This window comes from Muntiacus reevesi, chromosome 12, assembly GCF_963930625.1.
Source record: "Muntiacus reevesi chromosome 12, mMunRee1.1, whole genome shotgun sequence".
Lineage (NCBI taxonomy): Eukaryota > Metazoa > Chordata > Mammalia > Artiodactyla > Cervidae > Muntiacus > Muntiacus reevesi.
In genome coordinates this window covers 18969197-18996893 of record NC_089260.1, presented here as the reverse complement: position 1 = coordinate 18996893, position 27697 = coordinate 18969197, and the positions used below count along the sequence as shown (strand labels likewise).

General features: G+C 45.9%; 1 protein-coding gene across 1 annotated transcript; it reads right to left on the bottom strand.

Moving 5' to 3' along the window:
* Nucleotides 1-972: 972 nt before the first annotated feature.
* ODF1 (outer dense fiber of sperm tails 1) lies at nucleotides 973-3331 on the bottom strand. The gene is made up of 2 exons (XM_065903621.1): nucleotides 3012-3331; nucleotides 973-1441 (listed from the first exon to the last, which is right to left on the bottom strand). The coding sequence occupies exons 1-2, from the start codon at nucleotides 3329-3331 to the stop codon at nucleotides 973-975; spliced, it is 789 nt and encodes a 262-aa protein (XP_065759693.1).
* Nucleotides 3332-27697: the final 24366 nt, after the last annotated feature.

Here is a 27697-nt window from a genome sequence, read left to right as displayed (position 1 = left end):
CCAAGTGATTCCCGTGTGCAGCCAAGGCTTTAACCCACATGCAGCTGAGACTAGTAAAGAGACTTACTCTGCAAACGTGTAGGTTTTATGTTCCTTGTAAAAGTCAAACGTGAAACCAGCCCATGTCCTCATCCTGACCCCGCCCCGTCATCTCCCTCTTCTTTACACTTATTTCTGTCTTGGCGGTCGAGAGTGACTCATGGGCTGTGTCCGTGAGGATCCAAGTTCAGGGGAACTACGCTATCATTTTTTGAAAGCTGTACTTTCCACTCATGGACGTTGGACTGAACTTCTGTGCCCTGAAGGAGTTTTAGGGACTGAGGAAAGCATAGTTGAAATAAATCCTGAGGATTTTGCAAACCACCCTGAGCCAGAGCTGGCCCTTCCCCCCAGTCGCAGGAATGTTGAGAAACGGCAGCTGTATGGCCACCCTATCCTCTGTCAGCGGGCTTGCCCGCCCCCCACCCCGTACCTTTGTACTCTGTTCGTTGCCCCCAGTCAAAACCCAACCACATGTCCCCTGGGGAGTCACTTTCTCCCCAATGCTCCCTACCATAGCAGCTTTGAAAAAGTGCTTGTCTTCAACCCTAACTAGTCTCGTTTTCTGCTTTGACTGTTTACTTTCTGGACTAGGCCATGTCACTGACTCATTTGGAAAAGCAACATGTGAGGATGCCCACCCACAAAATATCTTTTTCCATTTGGCATTGGCGGGGTGTGAAGAAGCACACGGGAGGGCAGACTTCACCATTCACCTTCCATGCCCATCCCTTCATCCTTCCGATGCCCACTAACCAGGAGGGGCTCAGCAGTGGGGGTTGAACCAAAAGACTTGCACACGCCAGTGCATTGCTGTTATGTATTCAGTTTCCTATGTTCTTGAATAACACGGGCCATGGGAAGGGGGAGAGAAACAGTGGAAGAGCTGCCTGGCTGGATACATGACTTCTATAAGTCCTAGGTTCCTACACTTTACAAGATCATCTTCCTACAGGAAAACCGGCTCCCACAAGGATAACAGGGGTTACAGGGGTCACAGGGGTTACAGGGGTTGCAGGGGCTGCAGGGGCTGCAGGGGTTACAGGGGTTACAGGGGCTGCAGGGGCTACAGGGGCCACAGGGGCTACAGGGGTTACAGGGAGACGTGCAAGGGTAGCAGGGAGACTCGATCTTGACGCAACTGCCGAGCCCATAGGAATACGTCACGTCCTTCTCGTCCACGCACGGGGGCAAGCTGAACTCTTTGCAGATGTTCATGTAGCTGTATTTTTTCGACCCCAGGCAGTCATATCTGTTCTCGCGCTCGGCCGACACACACACCTTTCCGTCCTTCACGCGAACCTTGACTTGATCCGGTTCGAAGCCGCAAACGTTCACCGATCCTAAAATGTTACTGCTACAGCAAGAGGAGGCCAGAATTCTGTTTGTTGTTCTTCTCAGTCTGGAGGTTAGGGAAAGGAACGGGTGGGAGGGAGAAGCTCAGACACAACTGGACAAGCAACATCTTAACCTCTATTAAAAAAAAAAAAAAAAAACAGAAGTAAATACTAGTCACTGTGAGGAGTCAAACTTTACGGAAGTGTGTGAAGTGAAAATTGAACTCATTTATCATTATTGTTTATGTTATTATATTTTGAATTTTATCAGTAAAAATTTTATGGTAATTGGTATTCTCTGTTGTACTAATATAAGTGCCTACATGATATTCTCAGTTTTACCTCTTGGCCTGTGCTCTGCTCCACTGTGTCTGACTCTTGGATACCCTTTGGACTGTAGCCTTACCAGGCTCCTCCGTCCACAGGATTTTTCTGTCAAGAATACTAGAGTGGGTTGCCACTTCCTTCTCCAGGGAATCTTCCCAACCTGGGGATCGAACCCTCATCTCTTGCACTGGAAGACGCATTTTTTTACCACTGAGCCACTAGGGAAGCCCCTGTGTAGCCCGGGGATTAGAGATGCTAATTATTGCTACAAAGGCAATCATATTATAATATGTAAATGTATCAAGTTAGCAACATTGTACACCTTAAGTTTACACAATGTTATGTCAAATATAATTAAATAAAAAGATCATCTATTTATGTCCATCTTTTAAAAAATAGTAGCATATTAAGTAGTTTTTCTGCACCTTGCTTTTTTCACTTAGTATGACAATACTTAAAATTCTTCATCAGTTCTTTTTACAGCTACATACTATCCCAGCGTACGAATGTACCATAATTTGTTTAACCAGCTGACAGTGCTTTCAACTATTTTTTTCTATCATAGTTACAGACTAAAATGGCATACGTAGACAGAAAAAGAAAGTTTTCTCAGGCAAAAAGTAAAATGTGATGAAAACCAAAAATACTTGTGCATTTAACATTATCCAGTTCAATTAAAACCTTTTCAACTGTATTCTGAATACTGTGGCTTCAGTTCTGTAATTTCTTTATATAATCTTTACTATAGTTGAAGAGGGAGGCAGACAAACCCAATACCAGATGAATTTGAAGTCATCAAGAGTTGGAGAATAGGAGAAAGGATTTCCTACAAAACCAAATAAATGCCTTTATTGTTCAATTTGCTCCCCTGCTCTTAAAGCCTCTGGCAAACATTTGACTTGATCAATTATTATTACTTCTCCCATAGTCATTTCTGTAAGCCGAAATACACTCAAATCACTTTACTCATAACCAGAAAAAATGTTTAGTTTGCTGCTCCCAATAGCTTTTTAATGACACCCCCTGTTTCTTTCCCTCATTAAAGCCACATTATTTATCACGTTGGCGCTCCTGCCATAGCCAAACACAACCTTGCCAATCGACATCATTACACTGTCTTTTGAGAATCTCACAATTCCCATTATGGACCCCTTTACTCCTCTGTTCTTAAATCTTTCCTGTGTCACCAGAGTCATTATCTCGAACCTGGCTCATCTTTGTTCACGTATCGACTGTCACCCTCTCCTCCCTTATTCCAACCTAGGAGGCTAACACACCAACTATAAAAACCTGAAGGTGTTGTCTTACTTGGCAAGCTCTCTCTTCTCATCCTCTATGGCTCTGATGGCTTTCCTCTCCAAACTTCTGAGAGACGGGCGAAGACAGTAAAGCTTAACGTCACACAGGCAACACGGGTAGAGGTCGCACAGGCCGCAGGAGCGCGACCGCTTGGAGTAGCACAGGCAGTAGGGGTAGGGGTGCAGGTCGCAGCAGCAGTACGGGTGCATGTAGAGGTCGCAGAGGCACCGCGCGCTGAGCTCGTCGATGCATCTCAGCTGCCTCAGTTCTCTGTCCACCTTCTTGATGTCCCTTCTAACACTGTCCAAAAGACAACTCAGTGCAGCCATTGCAGTCACACCTTATTGTTCTGTGAGTACCTTTGGGAAATAGCACTCGGGGGGAAAAAATTGCTCTAAGCTCTTCTCAGAGGTTTCTTTTAAAAGTAAATGAGGCACGCATGGTTCACTTACTTTAAAGCTTGGGTTCTATGACCTCACCACCCTCTTAGGTATGTCATAGTCTTTCGGTTACCATGAGAACTGTACACAGTCAGGCTCTCCAGAGGCCCTCCTTAGAGTTACAGAGCTACTCTCAGAACCACCCTAATGTTAAGATTTCATTCACCTTGAAGGGGGGTGGGCCCCCCGCATCATCACAGTTCCTTGGGGTTCATCGGGCTAAATCGTCCTGCTCTTGACTTGTGTGTGTCCTCTGGATTAGCCACAGCAATGAAGATCTTAGTGTGCAGGGTAGAAGGAGCTTCTCGCTCCAGTCTCGACATCTAGCCTTGCCCCTTATACTCTAGGATTCATTCTGGCTTCTATTCCTTTATCGGTAGAATATTAAGAGCTCCCCAGGGGTTCTCCTTACCAAGCTAACCTTGAGTCGGCCTTTGTTCTTGACCTTCTGAGCCCCCCATCTCTGGGTCCTGTCCATTCTTTATCAGCTGGCATCCTGGCTATCCTAGGACCTCAGTTCTCCTGTGACCAGGGTCCTGCTCTTAAGCTCCCATCTCTCAAAGCTCAGAGTCTTGTCCTTGTCACCACCTCCCAGCAACTATGCCTCTGGTCTTATGTCCAAGCTGCCAGATCCCCTATTCCCAAGTGCTTCCCAAGTGTTGGTCCTTGATACTCAGAGCCAACTGCCTGAAGTTGCCTGAAACCAAGTGTCTGAAACCCCGACCTGGGCCAGTTTTCTATGCTCTCAGCTGGGTCAACACACTGGACCTGGGGCTCAGCCCTCAGCCTTGGCTCAGATACTTCTGCTTCTCTGAGCCAGTCCCCTCAAACTGCTCTCTGCCTCGCAAATTCTCTTTTAGTGGACCAAGGCGTAGGGTACTTGAGGACAAGTGGTTGGAGGTGGCATTGGAGAGGGAAACAAGGGCCGGGTTTAAAGGGACTTGTGGCCAGTTAGGGCGTTTGAACTTTATTTTGAACACAATGTAGACTCACTGGTTTTCCTTTCTGTTGAGAGAAGTTGAAAATTAAGCCACACTGAAGGTGGAGCAGGAGGGGGGAAATAGGGGCAATGTCTTCTGCTGGAAGGCAGGACACAGGCAAATTCAAGGCTGGGGACCATGGTTGTCGGAGTGGCAGGAAGGAAGCCAATGGGCTGTCTTCCTCTACCCTCCCACATCCGTTCAGGCGCTACCTAATCCACTCTCTTTGTTGTAGCCAGAGTGATGTTCATACATAAATCTATTACCCTTCGACTCTCCCCTCCCCTCAAAGTCTTCAGATTCTTCTCTGTCCTCTTAGGAGAAGGCCCAACATCCTTACAAGATGTTGAACAGTAGGGCCTCTGCCCACCTCTCCAGTCTCTTCTGTTATCATTACTCCTGCAACTTGTTCTGCATGAGCCACAAAGGCTTCCTTGAAGTCTCTCTCATTCCACCTCCTTCTGGACAGCGTTCTGCTTAGAAGTAGAACGCCCCACCCCAGCCCTTGATCTAGTTAACTCCTAAGGCATTCTTTAGCTCTTCTCTTAAATGTTCTTCCTTCAAGGGCTTCCCTGTTGCCCAGAGTATATGCTTAACAATCCACATGTGTCTTTCATAACATCGTTTGTCTGTTTCCCCAACTGGACTGTAAGCTCCGTGAGGGCAGGGACCAATTATTTTTGCTCACCGTTAGATCCTCAACACGATGTCTGGTATAGAATAGGAGGTTAAAATTGATTCATGAAATGAGTAAAATTAAATAGCATTTAGTGAACAGAATGAGGATAGAGTGAGGGAGGTGTAATGACTCAAGTTTCTAGCTTGACCGAGTCGTGGTGCTGTTGACTGAGATAAGAAACACAGGAAGAAAAGTAAGCTTGGAGGACATGCTGAGTTTGAGGTGCTGGTGACAACTTTAAGGTAGAAATGTGGAGTACCGTGTGGGTAAGTGGGTCTGGAACTTGAGAGAAAGCTGAGTCAGAGATAATAAAATCCAGGATCTTGAGTGGGCTAGATCACTCAAGAGGAGAAATAGATTGAAAAAATGAAGAGGACTAGTGCAGACTGCTGAAGAACAATGATAAGAAATGAGAGAATTAAAAGAGCTCATGAAAGTCTCATAGAAGGAATACGAGAAGAAAGAGTTCCCTCTGCCGAAGTCCCTTGTGTATCACTAGACTAAGTCCAGAAATCCCTAGTCTTGACCTAGGAACTCCCTTTCTGTAGAGATGAAGCATTTTAGTAAAGAAAACAAATTTCCCTGAAGATGCTAGAATGAGGGAGGCTGGAGTCTGAGACACACGGGTTGAGTTAGAAAAACATAGAGGAGTAGTACTCCTCTGTGGACAAATGGTGAAGTCTTTCAAGAGAGATTCCATCTAATTCTGAAGGTAGACTCTGTTAATAGGAATATGGCCTGTTCTCTTCCTGAGGGTTCATTGAGGAAATGTTCAGATTTCTCTAGCTCCAAGGGATGGACTTTGAACTTTTATATCACCACAGATTCCATCCCTTAGCAAATGTCAGCAAAGGTCAAAACAAGCAAGCTCTCAGCTTTAAATTCATAAATATATAGGTTCAGGAATTTAAGTACGCACACATCTGTATTATACATGACACATTATGAAGATAGCTATAGCTTTATTTTAACTAGGATTCCCCCATGATTCCATCCTCCTAGTAACTGCACTCTTTATCATGATGCATATTCTTGACATCATTTCAAGTGACTTAACAAAGGTAGTGACCTCTTTAAAGATCAGAGGGAAATGTGATCTATTCATGTCAGAAGGGCAATGTAGAATTCATTAGAACCTGCAGAAACCCACAGGAACAATCTAGAGTCACAGTTCACTGCAGCATAAACACAAGAAGATTCCTTCAACATTTGTACAATGGAGATGAGGGGCTTTCTTTATATAGGACCATGTCTGGGGAAGCTTCCGCCACCTTGGCTGGTGTCCAGATTGAACTTTCTATGGGATGGATGGCAAGTGGATGCTTGGTCCCCAGTATTGTTAGAACTGTGTGCCCAAAGGGGTCTCCTCTGTCTCTCACTAGGTGTGACAGTTAAGTAATTTATTAGGCCAGTGGCACAAAAATATTCCTCTAGCAGTTACTGGTGCTTAAACATCAAGGTCAAAGTCACCCTCAAGGATTAAGTGTGGTCATATCTCAGTAGTGGAATTAAAGATGGTTTTAAAAATTCTCTTCCTAGACTTTTCTGTCTTTTCTTAGTTTCTTTGATAAGAATATCACCAATGTTTTAATGAAACAATTTCTGATAGTATGCTCTCTGCCACACTATCAGTTTTGCCCTGAACTGCTAAGCCCACCTCCAACCTCTTCTATCATCCAGGTGGGCTCCAAGGCCATCTCTCTGAGCAGATTTGTCTCTGGGTCTTCCTGAAAGGGACATCTAATACTTTTCCTACCCATCATCCATGGCATCCTCTCCTGATAAAATAACTCCCTCTTCTCCTTCCCTGCCCTCTGCCATTAGGTACCATCAATAATGTTGCCCAATAAAGGGGCAGACATGTAACAAAAGCTGGCCTATCTGACTTTCCTCTGGGAATTTGATCTTTCACAGAGAGACTGAAGATGTTTGGAGCTGATTCAAGTGGACAGTGGACCCCAAAGAGACTACAGCTTCATTATGGCCTTGTTCCGTTGTTTTCAAGTTGGTTCTCTGGCTTTCCCTTGAGTCTCTGAACACATCCATGTCCTTCCAACACATCCCTGCTTCTCTTCAGTTATCCAGTCGGATTCAGCTACCTGTCACTGAAGCACACAACGGACATGACAAGGCTGTTCCCTGGACTTGTCCAAGAGGACCACTCCAGGCCAAACGTGTAGGTCTACCTTCACTCCAGTGGATGTTGTCTGGTGCTAGTCTAGCTCCTCCCTCTTAATTCAGAGCTAGCTGCATCAGGGCAGCCACCAATCCTGAAGGCCCTGGGCAATGGGGATGACTCGAACTAGGGAAAGTGACTGGAAACACCCACAAAGGCTCATCCGTGGACTCTATCCCTGGGCCAAGAAAGACTTTCCTGGCATTTGGAGCCTCAGAACTTTAGCTTTGGAAAATCCAAGTCATCCAGACCACTTCCTAGCCAGCAAGGAATCTCTGCTGGAGCACCTCAGGCAGATAAGGATGGAAGAGCTGAGGGGCTTGTATAAGTGATGGAGTGCTCCCTCACTGGGCTAGTGCTCCCTCATCAGGGCTCCTATGGCCAATCATATTGATCCACATCATTTATCTCCCTCTTCCTCCCCACCTCCACAAGGAGCTTTGACAAATATCTTCCTGCTAAATCAGGGAAGGGATAAGGTGGAGGAGGATGTTGGGAAGTTACTCTTACAACTGCACCCAACAGTGGTGAACTCTGTTGGGGTCCAAGCGGCTGCAGTACAGTGGATGTTCTTGGTTAGCAGGATCTGAAAGAGCATCTCATGAGGTGTTTTCCTCTTTTTTCCCCAGCAAATATGATCATTCAGGCATTACTGAGAAGGAGTCATGAGAATTTGGGTGCTTCCTAGGTGATGCTAGTGGTAAAGAACCTGCCTGCCATGCAGGAGACATAAGAGATGGGCATTTGATCCCTGGGTTGGAAAGATCCCCTGGAGGAGGGCATGGCAACCTACTCCAGTATTCTTATCTGAAGAACCCCATGGACAGAGGAGCCTGGCGGGGTACAATCCATAGGGTTGCAAAGAGTCGGACACGACTGAAGTGACTTAGCACACACATACATGAATGAAGTTCCTCACTAATATTTAAGGAGTGGATGGGGATCTTTGTGATCATCATCCTGGTTTGTCTGGGATGTGGGGCTTTGGTGGTGCCAAAACTGGGGCAGGAAATGCAGGTTGGAAATGTGGAAATACCAAGTGGCCATGGCAGTCCATCCAATTTGTCCAGTTTAAGAGATGCAGTGGGGTGCAAACTTGTATGTCAACCGCTGGTCTTGAAGGTGGAATTGTTGTTTCATCCCTAAGTCATGTCTGACTCTTGCCACCCCATGGACTGCAGCCCACCAGGCTCCTCTGTCCATGGGATTTTCCAGGCAAAAATACTGGAGTGGGTTGCCATTTCCTTCTCCAGGGGATCTTCATGACCCAGGGATTGAACCTGGGTCTCCTGCATTGGCAGGCAGATTCTTTACCACTGAGCCACCAGGGAAGCCCAGCTTTGAAGGTAGAGGCATATTATAAGCTCTGGTTTCTCTGTGACAACTATAGTCTGTAACTCCTTTCTCCCACCCTCTCAGATCTCCAATTGCTGCTTCTCCCCCTGCTTGCCTCCAGCCTCATGGATTCACCAAAAACTGTTAGCTGCAATTTGGCTTGTTCTTGAAGACAGAGACCAAACAGCTTCCTTGAACTCCACACTGGAATCATTCACAGATGAAAAGGTATGTCTGTGTCCTCCTAGAAAGAGAAGGATTTGCTTCTGTTGCAGATGGTGGCCTGATTACTTCGGGGACAGGGTGAGAATTTTCATGTCCCTACCACCGCCATAGTTTCCTACCTCTTAATAGAGACTTACTTGAATAATAATAATATTTCACATGTAAAGAGTGCTCAAGTCGTGGGGCTATTTATCCCCATTTTACAGATAGGGAGACTGAGGAACGGGGAGATCACACAGCAAGTGACAGAACTAGGGTTCCAACCAGGCGGCCAGCCTCCTCTCTCTGTCTTCGAGTCTAACAACTCTTGAGAAGAAAATTTCTCTTTATGCTCACCTGAAAGATGAAGGAGGAATTAGATTTGAACACTGGGATTTCTGGGTTGCCTGCTTCTTTCATTATCCACATGCCTACAGCTTGATTCGCTGCACATGTCGCTGTTCAAATGGAGTAACGTGCTTTTCTGCTCTGGACCCCACCCCGTGTCCCCCCTGCAGAGGGGGGGCTGCTTCACACCAGCCTCCTTACTGATCATGTCCCGACTCTCCCCTCAACCACAGGTGTTCTCCTGTCTCCTAAAGTAACGTTTCTTACCAAGAATACTTTCCCTCCCTTAGCATGAGTGGCTTGTTTTGTGGAGAAGTAAGAACTTTTGTTTTCAATTATTACCAAAGAAGATGTAATCAGAACAAAACATTCCCACTGAAGACTCCCAAGTCTTCCTGCCTGGGTTCTTGGTCCAGGGGGTAGACTCTCTGCCTCCAGCAGTGCGTGGGTGCTAAGTCACTTCAGTTGTGTCCAAATCTTTGCTACTCTATGAACTGCAGCCTGCCAGGCTCCTCTGTCCATGGGATTCTCCAGGCAAGATTATTGGAGTGGGTTGCCATTTCCTGCTCCCGGGCATCTTCCCCACTCAGAGGTCGAACCGGCATCTCCTGTGTCTCCTGCACAGCAGGTGGATTCTTTACTGCTGAGCCCCAGGGGAGCCTCCAGCAGGTGTTGCTCTTAACCCCAGAACGTGAAATGAGAAGCCCTCTTCTTACTTAATGTTCTGCCTGACTCAGCTTTCCAGGGAGTTGAGATACATTCAGATACATTCAAGTCTTTCTCAAGTCCCTGCAGAAGCCCAGCCGAAAGAGATCAAGGCAGGGCTCTGGAAGCAGAAGCTAGAGACAGGCCACCCCCAGGGTCCCTTTAAGCTGTGGGGCAGGAGGCCCAGGAGGAGGAGGGGAATGGAGGAGGGGAGGGAGAGAGGGGATGTAGTACCATCTTCCTGCTTTCCTTCAGTGGCTCTCAAACTTCTTGGCCTCAGGACCACCTTGCAGTCTGAAAGTGGGGATTCCAAAGAGCTTTTGGTCGTGTGGGTTTTATCTATGAAGATTGAGCCTTATTAGAAATTAAAACAGACATTTACAGAATATGTAAGTATTTAAAAATAACAATAGTAGGACTTCCCTGGTGGTCCAGTGTTTACAAATCTGCCTGTCAATGCAGGGGACACGGATTCAATCCTTGGTCCAGGAAGATCTCACCTGCCCCGGGGCAACTGAGACCGTGCACCACGCTGAGCCCATGTGCTCTAGAGCCTGTGCTCCGCAACAAGAGGAGCTATGGCAATGAGAAGCCGAGGCACCGAAATAAAGTATAGCCCCTGCTTGCTGCAACTAGAGAAAAGTCCATGCAAACAGCAACAAAGACCCAGTACAGCCAAAAGTTAAAAATCCAGTTGTGAATGAAGTGTGTGTGCATGCTTGTGGGTGTGTAAAATAAGGAAGAGAGAAATTGATTGGTTATAAGTGATATTTTAAAAAAGAAAAAAAAAAAACCTATGTAGCAAGGTCCTGGCTTCAGCTAATTTGGAACCCCTTCAAGGAATTTTGTTGGGTCTGAACCAGCTTGTGGCCTGGAATGGTGAGTCCAGCTGGGCTCCATTTGCTTCTGGAGAAAGAACTAGCAGAGGAAGGGGTATAAAGCTCAGATTGGAGGCAGGCCTGGACTCCAAGTGCAGCCTGGTACCTGTGGCGTGATTCTGTTCTCAGCCTCTATTACATCCAGCCCCTCTGCTGCATGGACCCACCCGTACAGGAGTCTGAAGTTGGCCTGGCCGTATGAGAGCAAGAAAAGAACCCCAAACGGAGCTCTTTTCATTGGATACTCTGTAAAGTGAAGGGTTCAGAGCAGCAGTGATGGCTACACATCCAAGTGGTAGTCTAGGTGCTGGTCACGTGTTTGTCCACTTGATCCGCTCGCTCAGCCTTTTGAGGCCGGTGCCAACGTTGTCACTTTTTCACAGGAGAGGAGACTATGGCAAAGGGCAGCCAAGTCACTTTTTATGGCTGCCCCATTGGCATGCCCTGGAGACCAAAGGTGTGCTGGTGATGACCTGGAGCTCCAAGCATAACCACCACGCGGCACTGCTGGGCTGAGGGTCCCTCCCCAAGCCCACCTAACCCTTCCAGGTGGGGGAAATTATATTCTTAAAGGCTGGTGCAGGAACTTGTCTTAGAGACAAATATCTCTTTGTGCCAAAAAAATGGGTGAAGGGGAGAGGGAGAAACCCAGAAGAGTGAACCCTGAGGGGGCAGGAGCCAGGGCAGCAAGACCGCTCATGTCCTGTGACTTAGAGACCAACAAACAGGACTGGTGAATTGTCACTGAGTGACTCTACATGTCACCAGCACCTCCACCGAGAAACAGAACCTCCTAAGTACCCCTGTTCATGCCTCCTTCTGCTTCAACAACCCCTCCTGCTCTCAAGGAGCCAGAACTCATTTGCCTGGTTTTGTGTAAATGGAAATATACAAAAATCCATCTGCTCTTTGGTGTCTCACTTCTCCCAGTCAACATAAGAGTTGTGAGTTTCACTGTTACCTGTTATTTGTATTTCACTCCTTTCTACTGTAGGGCGTTCCCTTGTATAAATACACCACAACCTACATATGCTTTCTATGTGCATGGATGTTTGTAGACAGACATTTGGGCATTTTTTCATTTGAGGCTGTTGTTGGGACTATGGCTGTAGGGTCATTCTCCTACACATCTTGGTGAATATTCATAGCATGCCTGTGGGATGGAATTGCGGGGTCAGGGTATAGTAGGCAACTTTCAGCTGGGCTAGACATTGCTGAACAGTTTTGCAAAGCTTGTGTACCCAGGTACAATTGCTAGTGGGTTATTTTTAAGATGCAGGAAGTCCAATCTCTTTATGAGTTTATGCTGCTGTGATAAGGGCTTCCCAGGTGGTGCCAGTGGTAAAGAATCCATCTGCAAATGCAGGAGACATAAGAGATGCGAGTTCAATCCCTGGGTCGGGAAGATCCCCTGGAGGAGGGCATAGCAACCCACTCCAGTATTCTTGCCTAGAGAATTGCATGGACAGTGGAGCCTAATGGGCTACAACCCATGGGGTCTCCAAGAGTCAGACACGACTGAAGTGACTTAGCATGCACACATGCTGCTGTGATATAAACCTCTATCTGCCCCCTAAGTGTTTAGTAATGCCTAGCACATCTCACTGATCACTAATATCAATGGCAGGGTTTTTTGTTTTTAATAAAAAAGAATGAGCTGAGGTTCACAGCAGGGCCAAGATGGTATGAACAGAAAATGGCATGTGTGAGATGGTGAGGGACCCACGTCCTGAGCTGTGACGCCAGGAAATTTGGCCCTTAGGTGACTGTGAGAATGCCAGCCTCCTCTGGGGACCTTGGAGCGTGCCTCGGGCTTGCACAGAGGGGTCCAGGCTGTGAGTCACCAGGGCCAGAGGGACCCGAGCTGACTTTCAGATCATGAAGAAGATCACACAGTCTCCCCTCTGTGACCTGAAGCAGGGGATGACTTCTGTGCATCAAAGTTTCCAGAACACAGAGCAAAGCTCTGTCCACTTCCACACTTCAGTACATTAACCCAGGTGCCCAGGGCCACCAGGACAAGGTCCTGCAGGACTAAACAGAGGGACCCAGGAGCAGTGTCCTTCCAGGAAACGGCAAGAGGTGGCACCAGTGCGGAAGCCCCAGGACACAATGACGCCAGAGTCCTCAAGATAGAACAGCCCTGGGGAAGGTGACTTCTGGGCCTCACGACCAGGACCCTTCAAAGAATGAGCTGGAGCAGGATGTGGGTGGAGTGGTGGGACTCCCAGCAGGGCCAGAGAGGGCTGTTGTGAGCTTCTAGAGATACTCGTGCAAAGCTCCCAGAAAAAAATTGAGAAATACCAGGCAGAGGGCGGGGTGCTCAGCCGTGGTGGGCACCGGCCAAGGACATGTGGTTTGTTACTGTTTAAGTTCTGCCTCTGGGGGTGCCTCTGGGTGGCCGGGAAACCGGGGTACAGTCAATACTAGTAATGCCCGAGTTTATGTTTCTCTTTTTTTAATCCCATGTACTCCTAGTTTTGCAAACAAATATTTATCTCTTACATAAATCAATCTGGAGTGTTGTTTTCCCGGCGTTTGTCAAAGTTCAGTCCCCAAACCCTGGCCTTTACCGTGGTCCTAGCTATGTTCTCCTGCCAACAGCAGCGCAGCTCACCACCGGAGGCAGCAAAACAGGAAGGAGCGGGGTCAGAAACTGCAAAGCCCCCCTCGAACTTTCTCCCACGTGCTCAGCTGGGACTGGCAGGGGGGCCTGTGGTCTCCACTGGGGTCTTTCCTGCAGCTCTTCTGCCCTCTCCTCGTATATTCCGACTGACTCCCAGGCTGGCCTCTTTCCAGGCTCTTCCTCTGTTGAATTGCTTGCCTTCAGCGATCTTCACCTCAGCACCCTCCCCGTAGGCCGTAGGTCCCTTCAGCCTCCATCATCTCCCAGAAGTGCTTCACTCTTGAATCTTGATGCTGGAAGTTCTACTCTCTCTGGTCATGGTCTCTCAGCCCCCAACGTTCTCATTCTCTTAATAAACACTGAAGATTTTTAAAAACAAACCCAGGACTCTAGCCTCTTAACACGTTCCCCAGCCCCCACCCCACCTTCTCCCAGTCTATGAGTTTTCTCTTGCCTCTTGCCACCTCCACCAAGCAGGACTCATCAAAGTGGGGGGTGGGGGGGATCGTGGCAGGTGACGTTTCCAAGAAGGGAGCACCGCCTGAAGACACCAGGTCAAAGGAGGAAAGATAGCCTCGCCTTTTCGACCTCAGGGCCTTTGCACAGCCGTTTGCTCTATGTCACCCATGCTTAACTCCTGTCTACTCAGCTAACCCTACTCAGTGGTCCAGACCTCAGCCCAAATAGCACGTCCCCAGGGTCAGCCCACTCTGTCCGCTCATGACCAGCTCTTGTCTTGAGGTGTGACAGTTGCTGTGGTTTGTGTGTGGGCAGGGACCAGGCTGCCACGCGCACTGCCTGTCGTGTGGACGGATGAAGGGACTGATGGGAGAACAGGCAGGAGGCAGCCAATGGTGGAGACACCGAGGGTGGTGTGAGAGGGCCGAGGTGAGCTGTCTGTTACTATCGGAAAGGGAGACTCATGCTCCAGGGAGTGCTGACCAAAAGCAACTCAAACCAGAGCACCCAACGTGATTGTATTTGGACACTGGACCTTTAAGGAGTAATTAAGGTCAAATGAGGTCATACGAGTAAGCTTTAATTCAGCCAGACTGGTATCCTTATAAGAAGAGGAAGGGATGCCAGGGACAGGCAGGCACAGAGAAAAGGCCATGTGAGGACGCAGTGATAAGGCAGCCATGTGCAAGCCAAGGACAGGAGCCTCAGCAGAAACCAACCCTGCTGACACCTCGACTTTGGACTTCTAGTCTCCAGGACTGTAAGAAAAGAAAATGTCTATTGTTTCAGCCACCCAGTCTGTGGTATTTTGTGATGGTGGCCTGAGCAGACTCAGTGACACAATTATGATCCAACCTTCCATTAGAGTAACTTGCCTGCAGTGATATGGTGGGAGGTCTGGACAACTGGCCCTCCAGGGACAAATGACCCGATTTGTAGGATCTGCCAATTACTGCAGTGTCAATACTGCCCCTTCCGATTTCAAGCTGTCGGTGTCACGTCACTGATGTCAAGTTGGGAAGAGATGTGCATGCATGGCTCATACCAGTCAGTGCCCCTGGGCTGGCTCCGGCACATCACTGTTTGTCAGCCAATCCCTCCAGCAAATATTTATAGCAGCTCATTGAACAGCAGGATCTCACTTTTTTTTTTTTTTTTCAGTAAACTAGATATTACTAGCTTTCCTTTACTCCCATCCCAAACATAACACACAAAGGCACCCACGTGCTCCAGGCTTGCCTTCTTACAACAGGAGTGGCTTGAAAATAACGCAATCCCTGCATTCAGCCAACAAATGTCCGTCTAGTCAAAGCTTTGATTTTTCCAGTAGTCATGTATGGATGTGAGAGTTGGACTACAAAGAAAGCTGAGCACCAAAGATTTGATGCTTTTGAACTGTGGTGTTGCAGAAGATTCTTGAGAGTCCCTTGGACCTGCAAGGAGATCCTACCAGTCCATCCTGAAGGAAATCAGTCCTGAATATTCATTGGAAGGGCTGATGCTGAAGCTGAAACGCCAATACTTTGGTCTTCTGATGTGAAAAACAGACTTATTTGAAGACTCTGATGCTGGGAAAGATTGAAGGCAGGAGGAGAAGGGGATGACAGAGGATGAGATGTTGGATGGCATCACCGACTCAGTGGAGTTTGAGTAAGCTCCGGGAGTTGGTGATGGACAGCGAAGCCTGGCGTGGCGCTGTCCATGAGGTCATGAAGAGACGGACATGACTGAGCAACTGAACTGAACTGCATTCAGCTATCCTTTACCCCTTGTCTTTCATGCTGGATTTCCCCAACACGTTCGTGGAACGTGGGAACAGAGCAGAGCTATACACTGTTGGCTGCTTTTGTTTCAGGACCAACCGACTCTCCCTGAGGACCACAAACATGAAAGATGGTTCCCATCGGATCTGGGATCTGCTTTGTTCCCTCCCACCCCACCTCATTCTTTCTTCGCGCATGCAAATGAGGTAATTCCCAGAAACCTCTGCTTTCTTTCCTGTTATTTACCTAGCACATTTTCACCTACCTGGGAAAATATGTGCTAATTTTACATCCATCATGGGTTTCACACCTCTCTCCAGAGCAGGTTTTAAGAGGTACTTGAAATGCATAACTGAGTATCACGGTTCCTTAGACACAAATTTGAATGATTAATTGGATCGTTTCCACTCCAGTTCATGTTGTGCAGGCTCTGTCATCCTAAGCTCTTCCCCCTAATATTGCAGAATCTGCGTGTCCAGTCAGGCTCCCAACTATAGCTCCATTTCCTTTTTCATGAACTCTGTCTGTAGTGAGTGATTATGAACAGAATTCAAAAAGAAAGACCCTCTTCCCCCACCTGAAATTCTTCATTCCTGTTTTCACTGCCTGTCCCCACTTCCTTAAGGAACGGGGCTCTGCCTTAGTTGGGCTGCTGGCTCCTTGATGGGGACTTTGTGCTTGCTTGAGGATTGCTTGTGGCTCCCGGCATGGTACCCGGTGATGTCTGCATGCCTGGTGGGGAGAAGCCCGCCCTCAACCACACAGTCAGTGTTACTCTGCCTGTCTCCATCCCATAGGGATTCCAGCGTGGTGACATTTGCGGCAGATACTGCTGGATTTGTTTCAGGAAGGTCTCCTTTGAATTTAGGGACCATCCTGAGGTGTGTTGGAGTGGGTTCCTGCCAGCAGAGAAGAGCCAATTGCATGTATCTCTTCTCAGTTTCATGCTTGGTGACATCATGTTAGTAGCTTGCAAAAGGCCACGGAGGGAGGATTTACTCCAGGGAAATCAGTCAACGGTATGTATCATGGTTTTTTCTTTCTTTTTTCCCTGTGAACACACACTTACAACACACCACTGGAAATACTCCTTTAAAAGAAAGAAAGAAATCCCCTCACAGGAGCCAGCAGCCTGTGCAATTAAAATCTTCATCCCCCCTCCCTATCATTTTGCAAGCTCCCGCTGTTAAAAGGGAGCAAAACAAATTCAAATTACACAAGCTCTGTTAATGGGCTGTCTTTCTTTACAGTCCTCATCACTCGCCTTCCCCTTGTCAGGACAATCTGGTAGAATCTAGGGGTGCAAGATCCTGGTTCCCCTGCCATCTGATGTCGAGTTTCTTTTCTTTGCATTGACTTTTCTGTAGATTTAGTTCTAATAACTTCATGGTCCAAAAAGCAGTACTTTCTGTTCTCAGTGGTTCCTGATTCCCCAGGAAGGATTGCCATGAATAGAAATCTCAGGGCCCAGCCTCCAAGACACTCTCCCTCAATGGCTCAGGGCCGGGCTCCAGAAATCTGTATTTTTAATAAGTTCTCTGGATGGCCCTGGGTTGAGTTGACACTTGGGAACCCCTACTGGGCTTCCCTGGAGTCTCAGTGGTAAAAAACCCACCTGCCAATGCAGGAGATGCGAGTTCAAATCCGTCAGTTGGGTAGATCCCCTGGAGGAGGAAATGGCAACCCACACCAGTATCCTTGCCTGGAGAATCCCGTGGACAGAGGAGCCTGGCGGGCTACAGTCCATGAGGGATGCAGAGTCCAACACGACTTGGCAACTGAGCACAGCACGCACAGAAACGTCTGCGGGCACGCTGGGCTCCTCAGCAGCACCTGAGAGCCGGAGCAGGACTCACTCAGCCTGTTCAGTTCCCCTTGCGTTCAGGTCGCAAGGCAGCATCTGAAGAATTCTGGCCTGCTATCCTCCCATCCACACAACAGAGGGAGTCTTAGTGACTTTCCTGATTACCCAGGAACACAAAGGCTGGCTCTGAGGTACGAGGCGGGGTGAACTGATGAACCGTGCCTCGTGAAAAGCTTACTTGCACATCATTTTCTAATTTGTCATCCAAATGAAGTACAGAGGGTGTCAGGTGAGCACATCGCTCTCCAAGTGACTCACTGTTATACCCCAACCCAGCACTGATGATAAGTGGGTGTCCCCTCCCTCCCCGTGTTCCTCCTCCCCCCGCCCCCCTAGGGACTCCCAAACTTCAGGATGCAAATGAATCACCCGGGAGCTTGTTAAAAGCTGGATCGTGGGCCCCTGCCCAGGTTCCTGTTTCAGGAGGGCCAGAGTGGACGTGGGAATCCCCTTGTTTAACAAGCTCCCCAGGTGAATTTATTTGACATGCAGCTCGTTTTATTTAAACCATAAAGGTTTTCAGGAAATGTTGACTCTTAAGGGTATTATCTTCCCTTAAGCAATTCCTCTGGAGTAACAATGAATCAGCTTTTTCTTTAAAGCTCTTTTTAAAAATAAATACTGTGTTTCAGAAATCCAACCATGCATTTCAGCCAAGGCAAGTTGAGTAATGCTGGGGGCCATCTGGCCAGCCATGCTTCCACTGGGAGCACTGGTCTCTGGTGAATGAGAAGGGAGCACCCCCAAGCGGGTGGGCTCCTCCCTCTAAGGAAGGGAGGAGGGCGGAAGGGACAGGACGCCCTGGTTCTAACAGCTGGATGGAATGTCCCCCCACCAGGGTTAATCCGAGTGGTTTCTTTTTGTGAAGATAATCACCAAATTAAATGTTTTAATTACCGGAATTATACATGCATTTCTTCCGAGAAAAGAGCATCCTCTGGACACAGCATCCACTCCCCAGAGGGTCAAGGGGCTTTGCTTGGAGGGAAGGGGGGTGTGTGGAGGAGTCCATTTTAATTTCATTATAGAACCGGCTTGAGAAATAAAGGCATAGATTGACATGTATTCCCAGCCAGCTGTGACTTAATGAGCTCCATTCAGAGCTTGGAAGCTGCTAGCCACATCCATATTAATATGTCTGTGGAAAAAAACAACAGAGAAAGCGATAAACTGCTATTCCTAGTATTGGAAATGAATTTTAAATGACGGTTAAAATGGCTAACGCGGGTGAGCCTGACTTTGAGGCAGCCCAGCTGGCGGCCCCCGCGCCTGTCAATAAAGCCCTCGCTGCAGAGGCAGACGTGGCCCTTGGAAGGAAGGAGCTGTTTTCAGCCCAGATCAGCAAACCCTGGGGCCTGGGGACAGGCTCTACAGCAGCCCTCCCTACCCCTACCGGAGGCTTTTTATCTTGAATTGCTTGTTGCATAACCATCTAAGTCATCAGGATCACAGAGTCTTTGTGATCCTGGTTTCCCAGTCATGAGCACACGAACATAATTCAAATGTCTTGTTCGAACATTTTGAGATCCTAAAAATAAAAGGTGCTGGGTAAGCCTGCCGAGTTAATAAGCACAAGGGGAGAAGGGAGGGTGTAGGTGGGGGAGGACAAAGGAAATGCACCAGAGAAACCTCAGTTGGTGGATTTTGAAGTTCAACTGCAAAATAGCTACCTGGTCCTGCGAGCAGAGGGCCCCTGGCTGCTGAACCATTCCTGTAGTACCACATGGGAGGGGGAAAGCCCCTTTTTCAGGTCTGGAGAGAGGGTGTGCGCACTCTCCTGGTAGTCTTTGCATTCCCTTGAACTTGAACTCTGCTGAGTTTTTGGTGGTGGTGGTTGTGTGTGTGCATGACAGGGGACAGTCAAGATTCAAAGCATAGCCTTTCGAATCAGACGAATCCTGCCTCTCTCACTTAACAAAAGATTCAACTGGACCATCAGTTTTCATTTTTTAAAAATCTGGAAATGGAGCTCAAATATTAATACCAGTCCCATTGGGTATTTTCTGATAATTAAATGAGAAAGTACACACTTAGACTCAATTTGGCAGAGGGTAAGCCCTGGATGATTCTTGCCACCATCTCTGACGCACGTCTCAGTGGCATGGAGTTTCCAGGTTATTTTTCATTTAAAAACAGCTCTCAGTTACTCCCCTGGTGATGCAGTGGCTGTTTTCACTTTCGTCTCAGCTTCAAAGGATTTGTTAACAAAAAAAGCCACTCGTTATATACAAGTAAATAATACAGATATTTATTAGAGAATTATCTAGCTTACTTTCAATATGCTAGCATTAAAAGAAAAGAGAAATAGAAAGTGCAGAGAATACATCACCAAATTGGGTTTATGACCAACATCCAGACTTAATCAGAGCTGGCAAGTCCCGTGTCACGGCTCATCTGGAGTCCCAATTGGGAAAAGGTCCCAGGCAGCACATCCGCTCCGCTGGTGAGACTTCATAGATTGCAATTCAGGGGTTCCCACTTGCAGTCCCAGAATGGATGCAAACTGATACCATCATCAATCTGTGACCAAATTGCAAGCCTGGTTTCCTGTTTCTGCTGTCTGCTTTGTTGTATAAAACGTGGAATGTGGTGAAGCCTGGGGCTTGGTTGGCCAGGCCCCCTCCAGGGGCTCAACAATCCCAAGATTGCTCCCCCATCTTATCTATGGTGCTGCAAGCCTTGCACTCACAGCCAGCAGTCACTCCCAGTCAGCACAGTGTCCAGGCAGGTTAGAAGCAAGGTCAGAGGCCTGCTCTGCTTTGTGTCTGAAGCCTAAACAAGACTATTCATTATTTCCCTAACAGTGGCTAAGACTCCGCACCCCCAATGCAGGGGGCCTGGGTTCGGGAACTAGATCTCACATGCTGTAACTAAAATTTAGTTCATATGCCACAACTAAAGATCCTGCATGTGGCAACTGAGACCCAGGGCAACCAAATAAATATATATTTTTTCATTTATTTTTATTAGTTGGAGGCTAATTACTTTACAATATTGTAGTGGTTTTTGCCATACATTGACATGAATCAGCCATGGATTTACATGTGTTCCCCATCCCAATCCTCCCGCCCACCTCCCTCCCCATCCCATTCCTCTGGGTAAATATATATTAAAAAAAAAATCTTTCAGGGAAATCCCCTGGTAGTCCAGTGATTAAGATTTGAGCTACCAATGCAGGGGCCTGGGTTCAATCCTTGGTCAGGAAACTAAGATCCCATATGCTGCGGAACATGGTTAAAAAATAATAATCTACTATATATGGTGATTATGAGGATTTTTTTAAAAAGCAACAACACCCCCCCCCACACACACACCTTTCAACACATGTTAGGCACTTTGAAATCAGTGTTTCAAATCAATGCCTAGTCATAAATCTCTGACAATTGTGACACCTTCGGGAAAAAGGACAAAATATTTCACTTCTGCTTTCACACAATGCTCATGGTTACATCAAGATAAAAGATGCGAGCCAGTGAGTCCTTTCTAAAACCAGGAGAGGGGACTGTCACCATAATGACTGACTAGATTCTAAGCCCACTGGGAATAAAATGGGAATGGAAGTGACGCAGTCACCAGCATGAACAGCAAGCCCCATCTTCTCCAGTAGATCACAGCCAGAAACCGAAAGGAATTGAGTAGTGGTCTGTTAACTTCATCAGGCCTCAGTTTCCTCATCTGTGACATGGTCACAATAACACCTGGCTCACAAGAGGATAATGTAAATTTAACAGGTGGTGTCTGCAAACAGGTGGTGTTTGCCATGTGCTTGAGACAGCACCATGAGCTAACAGCATGAACCACACGCTCGCTCCTCCTCCAGCTAGGTGCAGGGACTCAGATCCTTCCATAGCCCTTAGGCCTGTCCAGTCCCCTGGAGACACCTAGGTTCAGCAGTCATCCAAACCCTAGCACCATGGACACTTAGTTGCCATCAGTTATGCGTTATATCTTTCCAAAAAATAGATTGAAGTTCTACCCCCAGTATTTCAGAATGTATTCTTAACTGGTGACAGGGTCTTTACAGAGGTAATCGAGTTAAAATGAGCTCATTAGGGTGGGGCCCAATCCCATTGGAGTGGTGTCATTATGCACATGGAAATTTGGACATAGGGAGGATATGAAAACATATGTGAAGACGGAGGACTGGAGCAATGCATCTATAAACCAAGGATGACAGAGAGTGCTGGCAAACCATCAGAAGCTAGGGTGAGAGGAGGAAGGATTCCCCACAGGTTTCGGAGGGAGCATGGCCCGGCCAAATCTTGATTTCAGACTTCTGACTTCCAGAACTGTGACAGAATAAATTTCAGCTGTTTTAAGCCATCTGGTGGGACTTCCCTGGTGGCTCAGGCGGTAAAGCGTCTGCCTACAAAGCAGGAGACCCAGGTTTGATCCCTGTGTCGGGAAGATCCTCTGGAGAAGGAAATGGCAACCCACTCCAGTACTCTTGCCTGGAGAATCCCATGGAGGTAGGAGCCTTGTAGGCTATAGTCTGTGGGGTCGCAAATATTTGGATACAACTGAGTGACTTTCACTCACTCTCTCAACACAATAGTGAGTTGCATGATAATTGGCATTTTCAGATGGTACATGTACCTCATTGTGCTCAGTTGTGTTGGAGAAGGCAATGGCACCCCACTCCAGTCCTCTTGCCTGGAAAATCCCATGGATGGAGAAACTTGGTAGGCTGCAGTCCATGGGGTCGCGAAGAGTCGGACATGACTGAGCGACCTCACTTTCACTTTTCACTTTTATGCATTGGAGAAGGAAATGGCAACCCACTCCAGTGTTCTTGCCTGGAGAATCCCAGGGACGGGGGAGCCTGGTGGGCTGCCGTCTATGGGGTCGCACAGAGTGACTTAGCAGCAGCAGCAGCTCAGCTGTGTGTGACTCTTTGCGACCCTATTATAGACTGTAGCCTGCCAGGATCCTCTGTCCATGGGATTCTTTGGGCAAGAATACTGAACTGGGTAGCCATGCCTTCCTCCAGGGGATCGAACCTGTGGCTCTTGCAGCTTCTGCATTGCAGGCAGATTCTTTACCACTGAGCCACAGGGGAAGCCCAAGACATACTGTGTTTATATTCATTTTAATATTTATTTAATATTATTAATATTAAATATATTAAAAATCTGTTCATTTTAACATTCATTATAGTTTTGGATGCTACTTGATTGGCTTTGATACTGACGATAAGAAATACTGGCAGTTGGAAGAGAATGTTAGTGATTCCATTTTTAAGACAAACATTTTCTACTTCCTTTCAAGTTTTTAGATCGGTTTAATTGAAGGTTATCCCGGGGTTGCAAAGCCAGCAGTTAAAAGCTGTTAATGCTTGCCATCACACGTGTATGGGATTCAGGATTTTATTGAATTCATGTAACAAATACAACGCAGGACAAAGATGATGCTGAGGCCAGGCTAAAGCTAATTTAAAAAAATGTTTTATTTATTCATTTTTATTTTTGGCTGTGCTAGGTCTTCACTGCTGTGCCTGGGCTTTCTCCAGTTGCAGCGACCACAGGCTGTTCTCTAGTTGTGATGTGCGACCTTCTCACTGTGGTGACTTCTCCTGTTGCAGGGGATGGGTTCCAGGGCATGGGGGCTCAGGAGTTGTGGCCCAGGGGCTCAGGGGCTTAGTCTCCCTGAGACACGTGGAATCTGCCCAGACTAGGGATCGAAACTGTGCGTCCCCTGCACTGGCAGGTGGATTCTTAACCAGTGGACCACTGGGGAAGTTCCCTAAATCTAACTTTAATTTGTATCTGAACAGCCTCATTTCCCCTGTGTGATTATCTTTAAGTGGTAAATATTGCCACTTGAAATTATAAAATAAATTTATATGGATAAAAATGGACTTATACCTATTGGAGTTCAGTGTAAAGTTGCTTCTGAAAACAGATAGAAGATTTGGACATCAACCACACCCAACTACCACCACCAGCACAGATTGTTGCTGGATGAGTCGGACAGAGCTCATTTCCCACTCTCTTCAGCTGCCCTGATCCTCTCTAACCTGTGAGCATGGATCAGTCTCTGGATGGTTACTTCCAATCAAACGTGCAACCTGCTACAGAGCATCTCAAGAGGTGGGACATCAGATGCTGTGTTGGAAGGAGACTCCACAGGCCACACATTCTGCCTGCTCCCCATAAACCTGCACAGGGCTTCTGAAAAGTCCGATTCAGCCTGTGGCAGATGAAAGTGTCCTCCTGGAAATTCTCTGCTCTGACATGGTTCCAAGAAAAACACAAGGACTTTTCTTATAGAAATCCTCAGCCTGATTGCAACTTTCCTCTCCTGGTGAGAAAGACAATGAATTGCATAGAAGTTGAGTCTGCTTTATGGAATGGAGAACTTTTATTAGTGATGCATGTATCAACTTGATTGGGGGATTAATTTTTCTTTATAGAACTGGTTTTATAAATAGCTGATTTTCTTTATTACATGATTAATACATGTTCATTGCTGATAAATGAGAAAATGCAAGTAGCAAGAATAAGTAAATGAAAATATTCATAATCTAAATACTTGGGGAAAACCACTGTTGACATTTTGGTACACATACTCTAAATCCAAGGTCAGCAAGCTTTCTCTGTTAAGGATGAGAGAGTAAATATTTTAGGCTTTGCGGGCCAAGAGGTGGGCTTCCCAAACGGCTCAGCAGTAAAGAATTTGCCTGCGATCCAGGGGACTCAGGAGACGCGGGTTCAATCCCTGGGTCGGGAAGATCCCCTGGAGGAGGAAGTGGCAAACCACTCTAGTATTCTTGACAGAAAAATCCTGTGGACGGAGGAGCCTGGTAAGGCTACAGTCCAAAGGGTCTCCAAGAGTCAGACACAGCGGAGCAGAGCACAGGCCAAGAGGTAAAACTGAGAATATCATGTAGGCACTTATATTAGTACAACAGAGAATACCAATTACCATAAAATTTTTACTGATAAAATTCAAAATATAATAACACAAACAATAATGATAAATGAGTTCAATTTTTTGTAATAAAGGTCTACTTACGGTAAGAATGGAATTTTTGGGGGTGAGGACCACATTTTGCTGAACTGGGGTTCAAAGTTAGTGTTCCCACTAGTGAACATTGAAATCTATTGCAAACATTTATTGTTATTACTGAGACATAATGGAATTTCATGTATTTTATCTTTGAAAATGTCTTTTTACACAGCAAGGTGCTACCAAATACTGATACCAGTTTTTGACAGTACAGTTTTAATTGAGCATATTCATTGTTTGGAAGGCATTTTTAGAATTCTATTCCGTTTGTATTTGGATGGCTACAAATTTCATTCAGGTTTTCCATGAAATGGTATAGAAAAACCTGAAAGAGTTTTTTGATCAACCCAATATTTGCCTTTGAGCATGTCATTATGTCTTCCCTCGTGGCTCAGACGGTAAAGAATCTGCCTGCAATATGGGAGACCCAGGTTCGATCTGTGGGTTGGGAAGATGCCCTGGAGAAAGGAATGGCAACCCGCTCCAGTGTTCTTGCCTGGAGAATCCCATGGACAGAGGAGCCTGGTGGGCCCCAATCTATGGGGTCACAAATGGTTGCACATGACTGAGCAGCTAACACACTCACACTCATGTCTTCATAATGTAGATCAATCACTTCCAATTGATTGGAAGGTGGAAGCTCCTCAACTACAAATAAGTGGATTCTGAAATATGGAAATTCCCTTTATACTTGCATGGAAGTTCAAAAAATGCTGCTGAAACTATAGTATGAGCTGAGTATATAAATATACCCACTGAAAATTTGTGTGGGAATGCAGATCTCAATTATTACTTTAATTTTTAAAAGCACAGAAACTATGTAAAGCAGTATGACATTACTTGTGATCCAAAGTAATGTTAGTTACCATCAAGATGATCTCATTGCAGTACATAAGTTTTATACATAAACACTGTGTTGTCCCTTAATTTTAGATTGAATTCATTAAGAAGCATTATCAAGTCTGCAACAGAAGTTTATTTTCAAAACCATTCAGTGTTCAATAATCATGACTGCTTACTAAATAAATAAATAAATGAAAATAATCAAGGGAAGTAGTTCTCACTCAGAAACATTTCGATCTTAGGCTCAAGTTCAAAAGTTGCAATAAAATTTTACCACTGCTAAGCCACAGAACTGTGGTAATAGCTGTGAAATACAGGATATTTAGCTTCTATTTGTGACAAAAATTCACATAACTGACAATGGTTAAGTCCACAGCAATAAATAGCAGTACAGATTCAATAACACATGATAGATTCAAGTATTTTCTGCCAACTACTCTTGATACATAATGTGGTAAAGAACCATAGGTTTTTAATACCCTCCGTTTTCACAAAGTTTTCTAATACTTTCTCTTTCTGCTCCACACATATTTTATTTTTTATCACCATCAGTTGTTTGGTAGTCAATACTAGTTAGTTAGAAGATAAGAATTAGAGGTTAAAAAGAAACTGTAAATACCCTTTAAAGTCTATTTATGTAATCTTATTGAAATTGGCATCATTCTAAAACATACAGGCAAAGATGACAAGATCTGATTACAGAGAAAATTTAAGTTCCATTCTATCAAAATACCAAAGTCACCTATTAAAAGTAAAAACCTACTAAAATGCTTGGGAAACAAACCAACAGTTGGTATGCTTATGATATAAAGCACTCCACAAACCAAACAGAAAAAGATGAATCTCCCCTTTGGCAAAGGCAATTCTACAAAAGAAAACTGAACATGTAAAAAGTATTTGACCTCACAAGCAACAAGAGAAATAAACAGAGTGAAGCAACAATAAAATATTCTCCTACTCCCTAACCCCATGACTAACACAGATTGAAAAAAGTGGTGTATTATTTTCCTATGACTGCTGTAAAAAGTTATCACAAACTCAGTTATTCAGTGGACTGAAATCAAAGTGCCAGCAGGGCCATACTCACTCTGGAGGCTCAAGGGACAATCCACTTCTTGCCTCTTTGTGCTTCTGATGGCCATTGGCACTCCTGTGGCCACATGACTCCCATCTCTGCTCTCTGTCAAATCTCCTTCTGCCTTTGTATTATATGAACACTTATGGTGCCCACGTGGATAATTCAGAATAGTCTCTCCATCTCCAGATCCTTAAGGTAATCATATCTGCACATAATTTTCTTCTACATAAGGTAAAGACTTAGATGTTTCTTGGATTTGGACCTGATATTGTTTTGTTTGTTTTTAAATTATTTATTTGTATTCCTATTTATTTATAAATTTATTTATTTATGGGCTTTTATGAACCACAGCCTTGTCTAACTCAGTGAAACTAAGCCATGCCATGTGGGGCCACCCAAGACAGATGGGTCATGGTGGAGAGGTCTGACAGAATGTGGTCCACTGGAGAAGGGAATGGCAAACCACGTCAGTATTCTTACCTTGAGAACCCCATGAACAGTATGAAAAGTCAAAAAGATAGGACACTGAGAGATGAACTCCCCAGGTCAGTAGATACCCAATATGCTACTGGAGATCAGTGAACAAATAACTCCTGAAAGAATGAAGGGATGGAGCCAAAGCAAAAACAACACCCAGTTGTGGATGTGACTGGTGATAGAAGCAAGGTCTGATGCTGTAAAGAGCAATGTTGCATAGGAACCTGGAATGTTAGGTCCATGAATCAAGGCAAATTGAAAGTGGTCAAACAGGAGATGCCAAGAGTGAACATTGACGTTTTAGGAATCAGCGAACTAAATGGACTGGAATGGGTGAATTTAACTCAGATGACCATTATATCTACTACTGTGGGCAGGAATCCCTTAGAAGAAATGGAGTAGCCATCATGGTCCACAAAAGAGTTCGAAATGCAGTACTTGGATGTAATCTCAAAAATGACAGAATGATCTCTGTTCATTTCCAAGGCAAACCATTCAATATCACAGTAATCCAAGTCTATGCCCTGACCAGTAAGGCTGAAGAAGCTGAATTTGAATGGTTCTATAAAGACCTACAAGACCTTTTATAGCTAACACCCAAAAAAGACATCCTTTTCATTATAGGGGACTGGAATGCAAAAGTAGGAAGTCAAGAAACACCTGGAGTAACAGGCAAATTTGGCCTTGGAGTACAGAATGAAGCAGGGCAAAGGCTAATAGAGTTTTGCCAAGAGAATGCACTGCTCATAGCAAACACCCTTTTCCTACAACACAAGAGAAGACTCTACACATGGACATCACCAGATGGTCAACACTGAAATCAGATTGATTA

Excerpts from the sequence above, each read along its gene's own strand:
- ODF1 (XM_065903621.1), bottom strand. The coding sequence starts at position 3,331 with ATGGCTGCACTGAGTTGTCTTTTGGACAGTGTTAGAAGGGACATCAAG. Across the intron at positions 1,442-3,011 it reads GAGAAGAGAGAGCTTGCCAA|ACTGAGAAGAACAACAAACA; the intron begins GTAAGACAACAC and ends CCTAACCTCCAG.